Raw genomic sequence first — 15,446 nt, 5'->3', positions numbered from 1 at the left:
ATTAGAAAGGGTAGTGAGTGGTGGGATGAAGAAGTAAGAGTATTAGTGAAAGAGAAGAGAGAGGCATTTGGACGATTTTTGCAGGGAAAAAATGCAATTGAGTGGGAGATGTATAAAAGAAAGAGACAGGAGGTCAAGAGAAAGGTGCAAGAGGTGAAAAAAAGGGCAAATGAGAGTTGGGGTGAGAGAGTATCATTAAATTTTAGGGAGAATAAAAAGATGTTCTGGAAGGAGGTAAATAAAGTGCGTAAGACAAGGGAGCAAATGGGAACTTCAGTGAAGGGCGCAAATGGGGAGGTGATAACAAGTAGTGGTGATGTGAGAAGGAGATGGAGTGAGTATTTTGAAGGTTTGTTGAATGTGTTTGATGATAGAGTGGCAGATATAGGGTGTTTTGGTCGAGGTGGTGTGCAAAGTAAGATTGTTAGGGAAATTTATTTGGTAAACAAAGAAGAGGTAGTAAAAGCTTTGCGGAAGATGATAGAAGGCAAGGCAGCAGGTTTGGATGGCATTGCAGTGGAATTTATTAAAAAAGGGGGTGACTGTATTGTTGACTGGTTGGTAAGCTTATTTAATGTATGTATGATTCATGGTGAGGTACCTGAGGATTGGCGGAATGCTTGCATAGTGCCATTGTACAAAGGCAAAGGGGATAAGAGTGAGTGTTAAAATTACAGAGGTATAAGTTTGTTGAGTATTCCTGGTAAATTATATGGGAGGGTATTGATTGAGAGGGTGAAAGCATGTACAGAGCATCAGATTGGGGAAGAGCAGTGTGGTTTCAGAAGTGGTAGAGGATGTGTGGATCAGGTGTTTGCTTTGAAGAATGTATGTGAGAAATACTTAGAAAAGCAAATGGATTTGTATGTAGCATTTATGGATCTGGAGAAGGCATATGATAGAGTTGACAGAGATGCTCTGTGGAAGGTATAAAGAATATATGGTGTGGGAGGCAAGTTGTTAGAAGCAGTGAAAAGTTTTTATCAAGGATGTAAGGCATGTGTACGTGTAGGAAGAGAGGAAAGTGATTGGTTCTCAGTGAATGTAGGTTTGCGGCAGGGGTGTGTGATGTCTCCATGGTTGTTTAATTTGTTTATGGATGGGGTTGTTAGGGAGGTGAATGCAAGAGTTTTGGAAAGAGGGGCAAGTATGAAGTCTGTTGTGGATGAGAGAGCTTGGAAAGTGAGTCAGTTGTTGTTCGCTGATGATACAGCACTGGTTCTGGCTGATTCATATGAGAAACTGCAGAAGCTGGTGACTGAGTTTGGTAAAGTGTGTGAAAGGAGAAAGCTGAGAGTAAATGTGAATAAGAGCAAGGTTATTAGGTACAGTGGGGTTGAGGGTCAAGTCAATTGGGAGGTAAGTTTGAATGGAGAAAAACTGGAGGAAGTAAAGTGTTTTAGATATCTGGGAGTGGATCTGGCAGCGGATGGAACCATGGAAGCGGAAGTGAATCATAGGGTGGGGGAGGTGGCGAAAATTCTGGGAGCCTTGAAGAATGTTTGGAAGTCGAGAACATTATCTTGGAAAGCAAAAATGGTTATGTTTGAAGGAATAGTGGTTCCAACAATGTTGTATGGTCACCAACTTCTGCAGTTTCTCACCTGAATCAGCCACCAGTGCTGTATCATCTGAAGAACAACAACTGACTCACTTCCCAAGCCCTCTCATTGACAGCAGACTGCATACTTGCCCCTCTCTCCAAAACTCTTGCATTCACCTTCCTAACAACCACATCCATAAACAAATTAAACAACCATGGAGACATCATGCACCCCTGCTGCAAACCGACATTCACTGGGAACCAATCACTTTCCTCTCTTCCTACTCGTACACAAACACACATACACGCACACACACACTCACACACACATATATATATATATATATATAGAACACTTCCCACGCATTCCCTGCGTGTCGTAGAAGGCGACTAAAAGGGAAGGGAGCAGGGGGCTGGAAATCCTCCCCTCTCGTTTTTTTTTTTTTTTCTAATTTTCCAAAAGAAGGAACAGAGAAGAGGGCCAGGTGAGGATATTCCCTCAAAGGCCCAGTCCTCTGTTCTTAACGCTACCTCGCTATCGCGGGAAATGGTGAATAGTATGAAAAAAAAAAATATATACATAGTGTTCATGAGCTGGTCTTGATTCAGGCCTCAGTTGCCTGAGCTGTCTCAGCTAACATAAAAAAGTAATAATGATCAAACCTAACAATAAAACTGACCTAAAGGATGCAGAAGCCATGTCGTAATTCTACTTTATAATTAATGATTAAACATATATCAACACTCAGTGATACAGTGATACATTTTAAGGACAGCTGGGCTGACACGAACAGTATCCCTCCGATACTATGAAAAGCAGTTATCTAATATAATGCAAAAAGTGTACACTACACTATTCAGTGTCAACAACTATTCCGTAAAAAGAGAACTCGAATCATAATTCCAGAAATCGTGTCCACTAATGGATAAATCATCGAAAAAACAAGGCTGACATCAATACTTTCCCTACATCATCTTTAATCAAAGTAGAGCTGATATCATTACTCTTGCTACATAATCAGCACTAAGAAATGCCGGCAGATAACAAAATCTCCATCCGTACTAGTGTCAGGGAAACAGCATTGGTCCTATCACAACACTCAAGGAAATAGGGCTGATATCATCCTTCCTGCTAAAATAATGAAGGAAAGAATGCTGACATCTTACCCTCCGTACTAAACAATAAGGGCACTGACACAAAAACTGACAGACTCCCAATTTAACGAAAGTAACAGAGCTCTGGTGCCCATATTATGGTGCTCACCAGTCGAGTGCCCCTTTGTTTTGAGGGCTGACGGGTCCCGGTACTGTCCTGGGCAAGACCCGCTGCAGGTGAACTGGGAACTGAGGTAATGGCGACACTCTGTTTGCCTCTGTCTTTTCTTCCATTATTTTCTCAGCATCAACCGCCGCCATCGTATGTTTATTTACATCCGTTTTCTCTTGCCACATCACGAGCCTCCTATTCACAGGCACAAGGTGCCGTCGTGACGTCATACCCAGGCAGATGGCGAATTCAGAGATCCTTGACTGAAATGTCGTGATAACTGTCTAACTTCATATGGAAAACTAATCTTGACCTTAAGTAATCAATGATATCAGACATGTTGGGAATCTAATGAAATTAATATTATGGGCGTAAGGAGCTTCATGACGTCATACCTATCTGGATCCACATGAAATGGGATCCGTCTGAAATGGTCCCATTCTCCTTTAAGTTTGACAATAAGTATGACGGGTTTGGTATGTTTTGCTGGGTTTGTGGTAATAAAACAAGATATAGAGAGATAAAGGCAAAGAGAAAGGGAAGAATGGATGGGAGGAGGAAGACGTGTGCTGAGTCCAGATTCTTCGCAGAACTAAAGTGCAAACGATGATATGATTGTTCGAGTAACGGAGGTCGAGACGATTATGGAAATTATAAAAGGAATGGTAATGAAGTGAGATGATACATGCAAGGAATGGTATCATTCAGAATATGAGGGATTGAGTCTGGACTTATACCAAATGTTACAACAGAAGGAAAAGAATTCACTAATAGTGTAAACAATGGACTTTCGGTGGTCGCTAGTTTACAAGAAATTATAAATTTAACATGAATGAAATAACCACGCTGCTCTCCGAGGCCAGACACTTAAGACATTATTGTTCATGGGTTTCAAATCAAATTGTTATGGATTCCTTCTCACAGACCTCCGTGAGCAGGAAAAAGCTGATGCTTTAGCCCAACTTGCATTTAGTAAAGGTCATATTGAAAAGAACACTAGACTAGATGCCTCAAAACTGTAAATAGGATGGAAGTAGCTGACCTTTTTGAAGTTCGAAGACGAGTTTAGGTAAGCAAAAGTAGAAACATTTTCCTTCACAGTGAAATATGTCAATGTAAAACATGTATTTGGAGAAAGTAATCAGATCAGCAGATTACATGTTGTAACACTGTGTTAAGTTACGAGTACATATAGCACTTTGGCCCAACTGGAGATGTTAATCATGTGAATTGTAAAGTTTGTGGTCCGAGATTAGGACAAACTTGAACATTATGTCTTAGAATGTGAAAAAATAGAGGCTTTTAAGGATACATCTAAAGAAACCCTGCAAGAAATGCCACACCTCATTGTTAATAACAAGATACCTGAAATTTTAAGTTTCCAATTTTTGCATCTAGTCGGTAAAATTTACCATTTGAAACTATGTAATACATATATGTACTGAAATACGAATTGTAACATCATATGTAATATGAAGGCACCGGGGTCTGAGTAACAACCTGGGTAATGCTTTTGCGGCAGCCATGGCTCACATGATGATCATGGCCGCACAATATTAATGTTGGCAACACCGGCACAAGTCGAACGAAGAGTCAATATGGAAGGTGAGAACATTTGAAACAAAATGGATGGAGAGCGAAGAGGACGTACTGAAGAAGGTCATAATATGAGTAGTAAAAGATTGGAGGAAAAGAGGACTGAGGGAAAAGTAAGTTGTTTATAACTTGCCGGGATCAGATAAGGACGACACCAAGGCCAGGTATGGACGACCATCAATACATACACTACAATGCAACACTACAATTGGCCCAAGAAATTACATTGAGGAGGAAGACGTATAACACGTCAAGTCGCTCACATAAATAACTACATTGAAATGAGAGATTTCATCCAAGGCACAAAGATGGAAGGAAGATAGAGCCATAAACAACAAAAATGGATATCTTGATATGACAACCAGAGAGCCATTGAAAAATCAGGGAGAGATTAATGAAGAAAAAGGAAGAATGAAGGCAAGTGAATCTTAAAGAAAGGTGATATAGAGAACAATGAAAATGAGGGAAAAAACTGACAAAAGAGGAATATGACATCATCAATGAATAAAAAAAAATGAAGTTCATAAATATACGGGGGCTCACGCAAGCAAAAATGTTACAAATAGAATTAATGGTGTAGGATAATCGTTTGGATGTTTCACGGAATCAGCTAAACGTGCAAACAACCAACATAACAAGGAACTGACGTCTTACAAGAGATAAAAAAAAAGCTTCAGGATAGCAAAGGAAGGTTGATCATGATGAGCAAAAAAGAAAAGTAATATAATTCGAGATTGAGAACTGAATTACAGACCATGTGAATGAAGATATGTTTGGAATGAATGTTATAGTAATATATTTCTCGGTTAACAGTGGCGTTGCGGGGATAAGGGAATTAAAGAACTTGAGGATATGGTAGAGTAAATGAAGGAATAACCATTAATGCTAAAGGAGGACTAGTTCACTGGGCGAGTAAGATTCAAAGGGAGAGAAAATTTTGATATGACTGGTGGAACGATCCTGAAATGTATGGAAATTTTCAATTAACCAACCATAATACATGTAAATATAGACTATACATGGATTAAAGATTAGGGGAGTGTATCAGAATTCATATTAATAAATGCTAATATATATGATAGGTACGGGAAAACGATAGAGAAATGAGAAACTGTGTTTGATCTGAAAAACAGATGGTGTTTGAGAAAAAGATGGTGTTTGATCTATTAATCATAACGATACAGATTTAACTAAACCGGAAAAACAAAAGCGGATTGTGAAAGACGTTTGGAAAAAAGAAGTATATCATAATGCAGAATTACTTGAGCTTTGTGAGGGACATATTATATAGAAAATAGTACAAGGTTAAATGAAGATATCAGAGTTGAATGAAATTGAGGAAACCTTTGGGAATATTTAAAAGGAAGGGGAAGGGCAAGGACACCAGAAGTGAATCTCCCATGGCCTAATAAAAACATGGCAGGAAATAAAGTTTATGGGAAATTAAGAGAAATTACTGGAAAAAATGTAGAATAAACAAAAGAAAATTAATTCAAAGGATATATATATATATATATATATATATATATATATATATATATATATATATATATATATTCTTTTTTTTTTTTTTTTTTTGCTTTGTCGCTGTCTCCCGCGTTTGCGAGGTAGCGCAAGGAAACAGACGAAAGAAATGGCCCAACCCCCCCCATACACATGTATATACATACGTCCACACACGCAAATATACATACCTACACAGCTTTCCATGGTTTACCCCAGACGCTTCACATGCCCTGATTCAATCCACTGACAGCACGTCAACCCCGGTATACCACATCGATCCAATTCACTCTATTCCTTGCCCTCCTTTCACCCTCCTGCATGTTCAGGCCCCGATCACACAAAATCTTTTTCACTCCATCTTTCCACCTCCAATTTGGTCTCCCACTTCTCCTCGTTCCCTCCACCTCCGACACATATATCCTCTTGGTCAATCTTTCCTCACTCATTCTCTCCATGTGCCCAAACCATTTCAAAACACCCTCTTCTGCTCTCTCAACCACGCTCTTTTTATTTCCACACATCTCTCTTACCCTTACGTTACTTACTCGATCAAACCACCTCACACCACACATTGTCCTCAAACATCTCATTTCCAGCACATCCATCCTCCTGCGCACAACTCTATCCATTGCCCACGCCTCGCAACCATACAACATTGTTGGCACCACTATTCCTTCAAACATAGCCATTTTTGCTTTCCGAGATAATGTTCTCGACTTCCACACATTCTTCAAGGCTCCCAGGATTTTCGCCCCCTCCCCCACCCTATAATCCACTTCCGCTTCCATGGTTCCATCCGCTGCCAGATCCACTCCCAGATATCTAAAACACTTTACTTCCTCCAGTTTTTCTCCATTCAAACTTACCTCCCAATTGACTTGACCCTCAACCCTACTGTACCTAATAACCTTGCTCTTATTCACATTTACTCTTAACTTTCTTCTATCACACACTTTACCAAACTCAGTCACCAGCTTCTGCAGTTTCTCACATGAATCAGCCACCAGCGCTGTATCATCAGCGAACAACAACTGACTCACTTCCCAAGCTCTCTCATCCACAACAGACTTCATACTTGCCCCTGTTTCCAAAACTCTTGCATTCACCTCCCTAACAACCCCGTCCATAAACAAATTAAACAACCATGGAGACATCACACACCCCTGCCGCAAACCTACATTCACTGAGAACCAATCACTTTCCTCTCTTCCTACACGTACACATGCCTTACATCCTCGATAAAAACTTTTCACTGCTTCTAACAACTTGCCTCCCACACCATATATTCTTAATACCTTCCACAGAGCATATATATATATATATATATATATATATATATATATATATACACCCACACACACACAAGATAATTACCAAAGAACTAGGAGAAAGCAAGTCGGAAAATTTGTAAATAACCTTGTGTTGCTACCTAGGATGCTTTCTTCTGTATTTGCTTAGTGGCATTCATTTCATATACTGACATTAAATAAATCTTATTACTAAAGACTGACAATTCCTAACTTAAACTGTTGACTCTAGATTATCGCTATTTGCGCCAAGAAAATTAGTCTTTTCTCCAACGATACATCGGAACGACAACACTGATCCAGATCTGCTTGATTCTTATTGCACCGCTAGGTCCCACCTTATTTCTCCTAAACATGACTATTAATTTACACAAAATGGGTCATTTTGAATCCAACTTCTTTGGTCAACACCATCTTGGGTATTTCAGACATGAGAGTATAGGTGGTGGATGAAAACAAAGAAACGGTTCCTTCCCTTCTCGGTGTCTTCATAAACCACCTTATACACAGTCATCTGTGTACGTGTTACACAGATCTTTCCTATTACCATCAACGCTACAATATAATCTACGCCATCGTTTCCGATTTAAGGCTAGAGATGGGTTTACTGCTGCTCAGTTGCTCGCCTCCTGGGTATTTTTTCTCTATCTTGCTCGAAATTTTAACTCTCTATGGTTTTCATTTCGTTTCGTATATTTTCTCGTGTCTCTCTCCAACAAAATATATTTAACTGTCTTCCTGCCACGAAACAACTTTCTTCACATCCACGTTCTTATAATATTAGTCAAGACTCTTTCCCTCTGTTTCTTTAACACAGAAAAAAGTAAAAAGTCAACACAAGTTATTAACCGTTACAACCACTATTACATTTACCATCTCTTATTACCTCGGAATCCACCAATACACTATTTCTATCACCCCTAGGGTCATCTGACCTGTCTTACCTCTACCATTTCCATGTGGACACGTTCACATATTCCGTCTTTAAAATATCAACTCTGACTTTAGGAAGAGTTCAGCTACTTTACCAATCTTTCGTGATCCCGTTACTGCTTCTTTGGACGATGTGCTTCCAGATGTTACGAATAAATAGTGTAGATTATTTTAGCTGAAGTGGTCCTGGAATATACAGTCCAGATTATCTTAGATGAGGTGGAGTCCGAAGTCCCTTGTTCTACCAGACCTTTCTCCTAAGTCAGTTTAATTGTTCTTGCCTGTTGTCTTAAGGCATGTCTACACGAGCGGACCTGATCGGCGTGCTTGCCCGTTAATGGGCATACTTGACGGGCAAACGATCAAATTGCCCGAAAGCCCGCCGAGCGAAATCACTGAGCTGGTGCCCGGTAGCTGGAGTTTCTACCCTGCCAGACGCAAGATAATATCGTGAACCCACAGCGGGCCTACATCTCACGGCATAGTAGCACAGTGAACAATTTAACGATGGCAGCCCAGGATAACTCTAGTGAGCCACCAACAATTTTTTGGTCAAAAGCACTTACTAGTACTTTGATTGACCTTTGTCGTAAGAATCCATGTTTATGGAATGTGAAGCTGAAATGCTATAAGAACAGAGACAAACGCATAACAGCAGTGAAGGCTATTGCTGCGGAGATGAGAGAGCATTATGCGGGACAAGCTTTGCTTTGATATGCGTGTACAGTACTGCAACTCCGAATAAGTAGACCCACTTGCTAAAAATCGCAGAGTTGCTTCCAGACGAGCTTCTGCTGTAATGCTGTTCCTCATAACTGTGTCTTTCTTCACTATGTATGGCTCCATCTTTGATAAGATGTAAAAAGTGCTTACACTCATCCTCAGGTAATTTCTGAAGTGTTCCTCAGTACTTTGTAGCTCATGAAGTATTGTTGCAGTGCTTCCAAACATACTTCTTTTCTTTAACCAATCTTTACACCATATCCTTTTCTTCGTGAGACACAAAGCTATTATCATAGAGCACAAAATCTTTTTCTTGACAATGCTAGGCACCATGGTTCTCGTACCGCACTCCACCCGCTACTGGCAACATCGTCGGGCAGGCCCGGCTGTTCATCACTTCGGTCGTGGACAACATTCACGGGCAGGCCCGCCAGAATTTGCCCGTTAACGGGCAAACCCGCCGATCAGGCCCGCTCGTGTAGACAGGCCTTTAGAGGCATAGCAGGGGACCATGATATTCTTTCCTTACCCTGAAACCCACTCCAATTTTATTTCCATTGAAAATCATTCCAAGCCTGTCTTTCGTAAAAGCATTAAAACTACACCTTCATAAGAAGAGTGAGCCAGTTATACCATTACTGCTCATGATTCTTCCTGATCCTGATCAAAACCATCCCCAGGAACTTCAACCTTTCCTCATGTCTGTCTTCCAACACAATCATCTGTTGTCAACTCTCCAATTGATACAACCTCTTCTTGGTACTTTTCTCTCACATTCTGCAATGGATGATTCCGTGCCGAGTCCTCCATATCCTCCAATACCTAACTCCTGCAAAACAGCTGTGGGACCTTAACAACACCTACCTACTGCAGCAGAGCCATGGGGACCTTAGCAATATCTCTTACCTCCTGCAGCACAGTCATAAAATACTGTCAACTCTTTTTACTTTTTTCAGCACAGCCAAGGGACATTAACAACACTTCCTATCCCATACAGCATTACTGTGGAACTTCAGGAGCACTTGCCTACCTCCTGCACTACTGCCATGAAACCTGAGCAACACCTTGTACCTCTTGCAGCAGTCATAGGACCTCAGCAACACCTAAATCTTGCAGCATGAATGCTATCATGTAATGAATAACTTTTATAGCAGCAGCAACACCTATTTTGTTTTTTCCTACACTGCACTCCAAGGATTACAGCAGAGAGCAGGAAAGGCTCTGAGACAGAGAGAATTACTACCCACACTTCTCTCATGTATAACACATTCACCCTACATAGCCAATGGCTATGTAACACTATCATTTTAGATAAAATCCTAATTGAGCGCTATGATACTCATATTTTTATGGTATCTTCATGCATTTCTTGATATTTTTTATGCCTAAACGTCTTTCACACTAAGGCAATGTAGCATTAAGAATTATCTAATAATGGCATCATTTGTATTCATCCAGTCTCCACCTGTTGTGTATAACAAACCAAATCCAAGGCCCATCATCCCCAGAATGTCCCATTCACTGCTCCATGGTCTACCCTGACCACTTCACATGCAGTTTCAGGCCAGTGTCAGCACGACACCCCTCTATTGAAACAGTGCATGCCTTCTCAGTTAAGGACTGGTTCCCCAAAGCCTCCTTCACTTCATCCTGCCATTTACTACAGTCTCCTTTCTTTTCTGACATGTCCTTTTGGTCATTCTTTCTTTACTAATTGTCTCCATGTGCCTGAAACATAGCACACCTTGGTTTCTCTTCTCAGGTTAACTGCCAAACTGCTTCCTGAAACTATCAATCCTTATATATAATTATCAGTCCACCTCATGTCACATACTGTTCAACAGCTTTCCAACACATATTCCCTTTTCTTTTATGCTCAAAGGCCATGACGTACCCACACAACATCATTGGCACTACCAGGCCTTCAAATACCTCCATCTTGGCCCTTACAGACCCCAATTCCTCCTTCCACATGCTCCTTACTGCATTTAAGACCTTTACTTCCTCTTCCACCCCTAGACTTACTTTAGCCCCCAAGGTTCTAACCACTGCTACATACACTCTTGGGTAACTAAAGCATTCCTCCTCCAGATTCCAACCATTATTCTGGGAACATAAAGTAATGTGTGGGAAGGGAAGTCAGTTGTTATTTTGGAGGGTAAAAATGGCAATGTTGGAAGGTATAGCAGTCACAGCGATGTTGTATGGGTTTGAGGCATGGGCTGCAGAAGAGTGTATAGAGGAAGGTGGAAGTGTTGGAAATGAAATGATTGAGAACAAAATGTTGTATGAAGGGGGTGGAAGATATAAGTAACAACAGAGTATGAGAGAGAAGCAGTAAAAAGGAGAGTATGACAGAGAGCTGAAGTGGGTGTATCATATAGAGAGAATGAGCAAAAGGTTACAAAGGATATGGGTGTCAGAAGTGTAGGGGACAGGAGACCATACTGGACACGGTAGGATGGAATGAAAAAAAAACACTGAGGGTGAAAGGCATGCATAGGATGTAGCAAACTGGAGCAATGTGGTATACAAGGGGTTATGTGCTGTCCATGGACCAAACCAGGGTTGCTAATGTGGGAAATGGCAAACAAGTATGATAAAAAGAATTAAAGAGAAAAGAAATAAGGAAATTGAGGACAGAATGTTATGCCATATCCTTCTTATTTCCGACATAGACGAGGCTAGGGGTTTTGTACTTTCCCCATCACTAATCCCCCTCAGTTCCTTAACAATCTTTCACTTATTTCTTTGGACTCACCTCACCCACTCCAAATGTGGATACCAATGCCAGTGACAGACTGTCAAACATTTCAGGCAAACAATGTATCTGTATGTACATACACTATAATTCTGCAAACCTGTACATGTAGCACGTAAACCAGACCCTCAATATTAAGTTGACCCATTATAGTCATCTTTAACAATTCCAATAAACCTTTCAATTTTTGTTTTTGGTCTCTGTTCTCTGCCTCTGGCTTTCCTTCCAATATTACAAACCTACTAACACATCCACCTTGGTGCTTCCTGTATCTCTATACTTCCTCAACCAACTTGTGGTTTATAGTCTATCTTAATTCTTACATCTTCTGGAGAACTGTCAGAATTCATACCTTAAATTTACAGATGGTCAACATCTTACATTCCTGAAGATACTGTTGAGCAATTTTTCCTTCTGTTACTCATTTTCAACCTTAAACCAACCTAAACTGTATCCTATCTTTCTACTTGTGCATGATGTTTTACTAAATCTGACATACATTATGCAAAGGAAAAATTAACTAAAGTGCCTTTGATAAAAACATGCCAACCTCAACCTAAAATCATTGTACACTTCATGGACAATTCTGGTGACCCACTAAATGCCAAAGTGTGCTCTGAAAAATTTTCCCCTATAAACTATGTTATGCTAATATTCTTGACTAACAACAAAGCAAGTAGAAAGTGCAAAGTAATGCAAGTTGGTTAAGCTTTCAAACTAATATGAATACTTTTTCCTGCTAACAGTATAAATATTCAGCAAATTAATGTGACTGGCATGAAATGTTAACTAAACTAACTTTTAAGTAATAAAGGTATCTACAGCCATCATAATCATAAGATCCAAGTAAATCATGAAAAAGAATAATAATAAAGCGGATGTAGAAATTAGAGTGCACATTTCCAGGGATTTTATTTTATGAAATGAGCAGAAGTTCATTACATACTCGAACATAAATACACATCCATTCCATACTCTTTCACTCATCTTTTGAATTAAAGATTCCACGTCATGTGCAAATGAAACTAATGCAATTCCTTAATTTAAACACCTGTTATGTCTTTTACAGTAATACTTCACAGAAACAATATTACTGTAAGACTGAAGATACAGTTTTACAGACATGTTTTCTCTCTCTCTCTCTCTCTCTCTCTATATATATATATATATATATATATATATATATATATATATATATATATATATTCTTTTTTTCAAACTATTCGCCATTTCCCGCATCAGCAAGGTAGCGTTAAGAACAGAGGACTGGGCCTCTGAGGGAACATCCTCACCTGGCCCCCTTCTCTGTTCCTTTTCTTGGAAAATTAAAAAAACAAAAACAAGAGGGGAGGATTTCCAGCCCCCTGCTCCCTCCCCTTTTAGTCGCCTTCTACGACATGCAGGGAATACGTGGGAAGTATTCTTTCTCCCCTATCCCCAGGGATTATTTTTTATTTTTATTTTGCTTTGTTGCTGTCTCCCGCGTTTGCGAGGTAGCGCAAGGAAACAGACGAAAGAAATGGCCCAACCCACCCCCATACACATGTATATACATACACGTCCACACACGCAAATTTACATACCTATACATCTCAATGTACACATATATATATATACACACACAGACACATACATATATACCCATGCACACAATTCACACTGTCTGCCTTTATACATTCCCATCGCCACCTCGCCGCACATGGAATACCATCCCCCTCCCCCCTCAAGTGTGTGAGGTAGCACTAGGAAAAGACAACAAAGGCCCCATTCGTTCACACTCAGTCTCTAGCTGTCATGCAATAATGCTCGAAACCACAGCTCCCTTTCCACATCAAGGCCCCACACAACTTTCCAGGGTTTACCCAAGACGCTTCACATGCCCTGATTCAATCCACTGACAGCACGTCAACCCGGTATACCACATCGCTCCAATTCACTCTATTCCTTGCACGCCTTTCACCCTCCTGCATGTTCAGGCCCCGATCACACAAAATCTTCTTCACTCCATCTTTCCACCTCCAATTTGGTCTCCCTCTTCTCCTCATTCCCTCCACCTCCGACACATATATCCTCTTGGTCAATCTTTCCTCACTCATTCTCTCCATGTGCCCAAACCATTTCAAAACACCCTCTTCTGCTCTCTCAACCACGCTCTTCTTATTTCCACACATCTCTCTTACCCTTACGTTACTTACTCGATCAAACCACCTCACACCACCCATTGTCCTCAAACATCTCATTTCCAGCACATCCATCCTCCTGCGCACAACTCTATCCATAGCCCACGCCTCGCAACCATACAACATTGTTGGAACCACTATTCCTTCATATATATATATATATATATATATATATATATATATTATATTTTTTTTATTTTGCTTTGTCGCTGTCTCCCGCGTTTGCGAGGTAGCGCAAGGAAACAGACGAAAGAAATGGCCCAACCCACCCCCATACACATGTATATACATACATGTCCCCACATGCAAATACACATACCCATACATCTCAATGTAAACATATATATACACACACAGACATATACATATATATCCATGCACACAATTCACACTGTCTGCCTTTATTCATTCCCATCGCCATCTCGCCACACATGGAATAACATCCCCCTCCCCCCTCATGTGTGCGAGGTAGCGCTAGGAAAAGACAACAAAGGCCCCATTCGTTCACACTCAGTCTCTAGCTGTCATGCAATAATGCCCGAATCCACAGCTCCCTTTCCACATCCAGGCCCCACACAGCTTTCCATGGTTTACCCCAGACGCTTCACATGCCCTGATTCAATCCACTGACAGCACGTCAACCCCGGTATACCACATCGATCCAATTCACTTTATTCCTTGCCCGCCTTTCACCCTCCTGCATGTTCAGGCCCTGATCACTCAAAATCTTTTTCACCCCATCTTTCCACCTCCAATTTGGTCTCCCACTTCTCCTCGTTCCCTCCACCTCCGAAACATATATCCTCTTGGTCAATCTTTCCTTACTCATTCTCTCCATGTGCCCAAACCATTTCAAAACACCCTCTTCTGCTCTCTCAACCACGCTCTTCTTATTTCCACACATCTCTCTTACCCTTACATTACTTACTCGATCAAACCACCTCACACACATATTGTCCTCAAACATCTCATTTCCAGCACATCCACCCTCCTGCGCACTACTCTATCCATAGCCCACGCCTCGCAACCATACAACATTGTTGGAACCACTATTCCTTCAAACATACCCATTTTTGCTTTCCGAGATAATGTTCTCGACTTCCACACATTCTTCAAGGCTCCCAGGATTTTTGCCCCCTCCCCCACCCTATGATTCACTTCCACTTCCATGGTTCCTTCTGCTGCCAGATCCACTCCCAGATATCTAAAACACTTTACTTCCTCCAGTTTTTCTCCCTTCAAACTTACCTCCCAATTGACTTGACCCTCAACCCTACTATACCTAATAACCTTGCTCTTATTCACATTTACTCTTAACTTTCTTCTTTCACACACTTTACCAAACTCAGTCACCAGCTTCTGCAGTTTCTCACATGAATCAGCCACCAGCGCTGTGTCATCAGCGAACAACAACTGACTCACTTCCCAAGCTCTCTCATTCCCAACATACAGCATACTTGCCCCTCTTTCCAAAACTCTTGCATTCACCTCCCTAACAACCCCATCCATAAACAAATTAAACAACCATGGAGACATCACACACCCCTGCCGCAGAGCTACATTCACTGAGGGAGGTGATGCCCTTTGTTGACACAAATTAACTTACCCATTGGGTTCTGTCAATTTCAAC

The 15,446-nt window shown here is 40.8% G+C and overlaps 1 protein-coding gene across 1 annotated transcript in view; it reads right to left on the bottom strand.

The window, feature by feature from the left end:
- LOC139751177 (WD repeat-containing protein 11-like) overlaps nucleotides 1-3,035 on the bottom strand; it is a 147,431-nt gene extending 144,396 nt beyond the window's left edge. The window contains exon 1 of the mRNA XM_071666300.1: nucleotides 2,808-3,035. Coding sequence (XP_071522401.1) covers nucleotides 2,808-2,995 — 188 coding nt within the window. The 5' untranslated portion in view covers nucleotides 2,996-3,035. The remainder of the gene's footprint in view (nucleotides 1-2,807) is intronic.
- Between the last annotated feature and the right edge of the window lie 12,411 nt (nucleotides 3,036-15,446).

The sequence above is a fragment of the Panulirus ornatus genome, chromosome 11, assembly GCF_036320965.1.
Source record: "Panulirus ornatus isolate Po-2019 chromosome 11, ASM3632096v1, whole genome shotgun sequence".
In the NCBI taxonomy this organism is placed as follows: Eukaryota; Metazoa; Arthropoda; class Malacostraca; order Decapoda; family Palinuridae; genus Panulirus; species Panulirus ornatus.
This window is presented reverse-complemented; position numbering and strand designations above follow the sequence as displayed.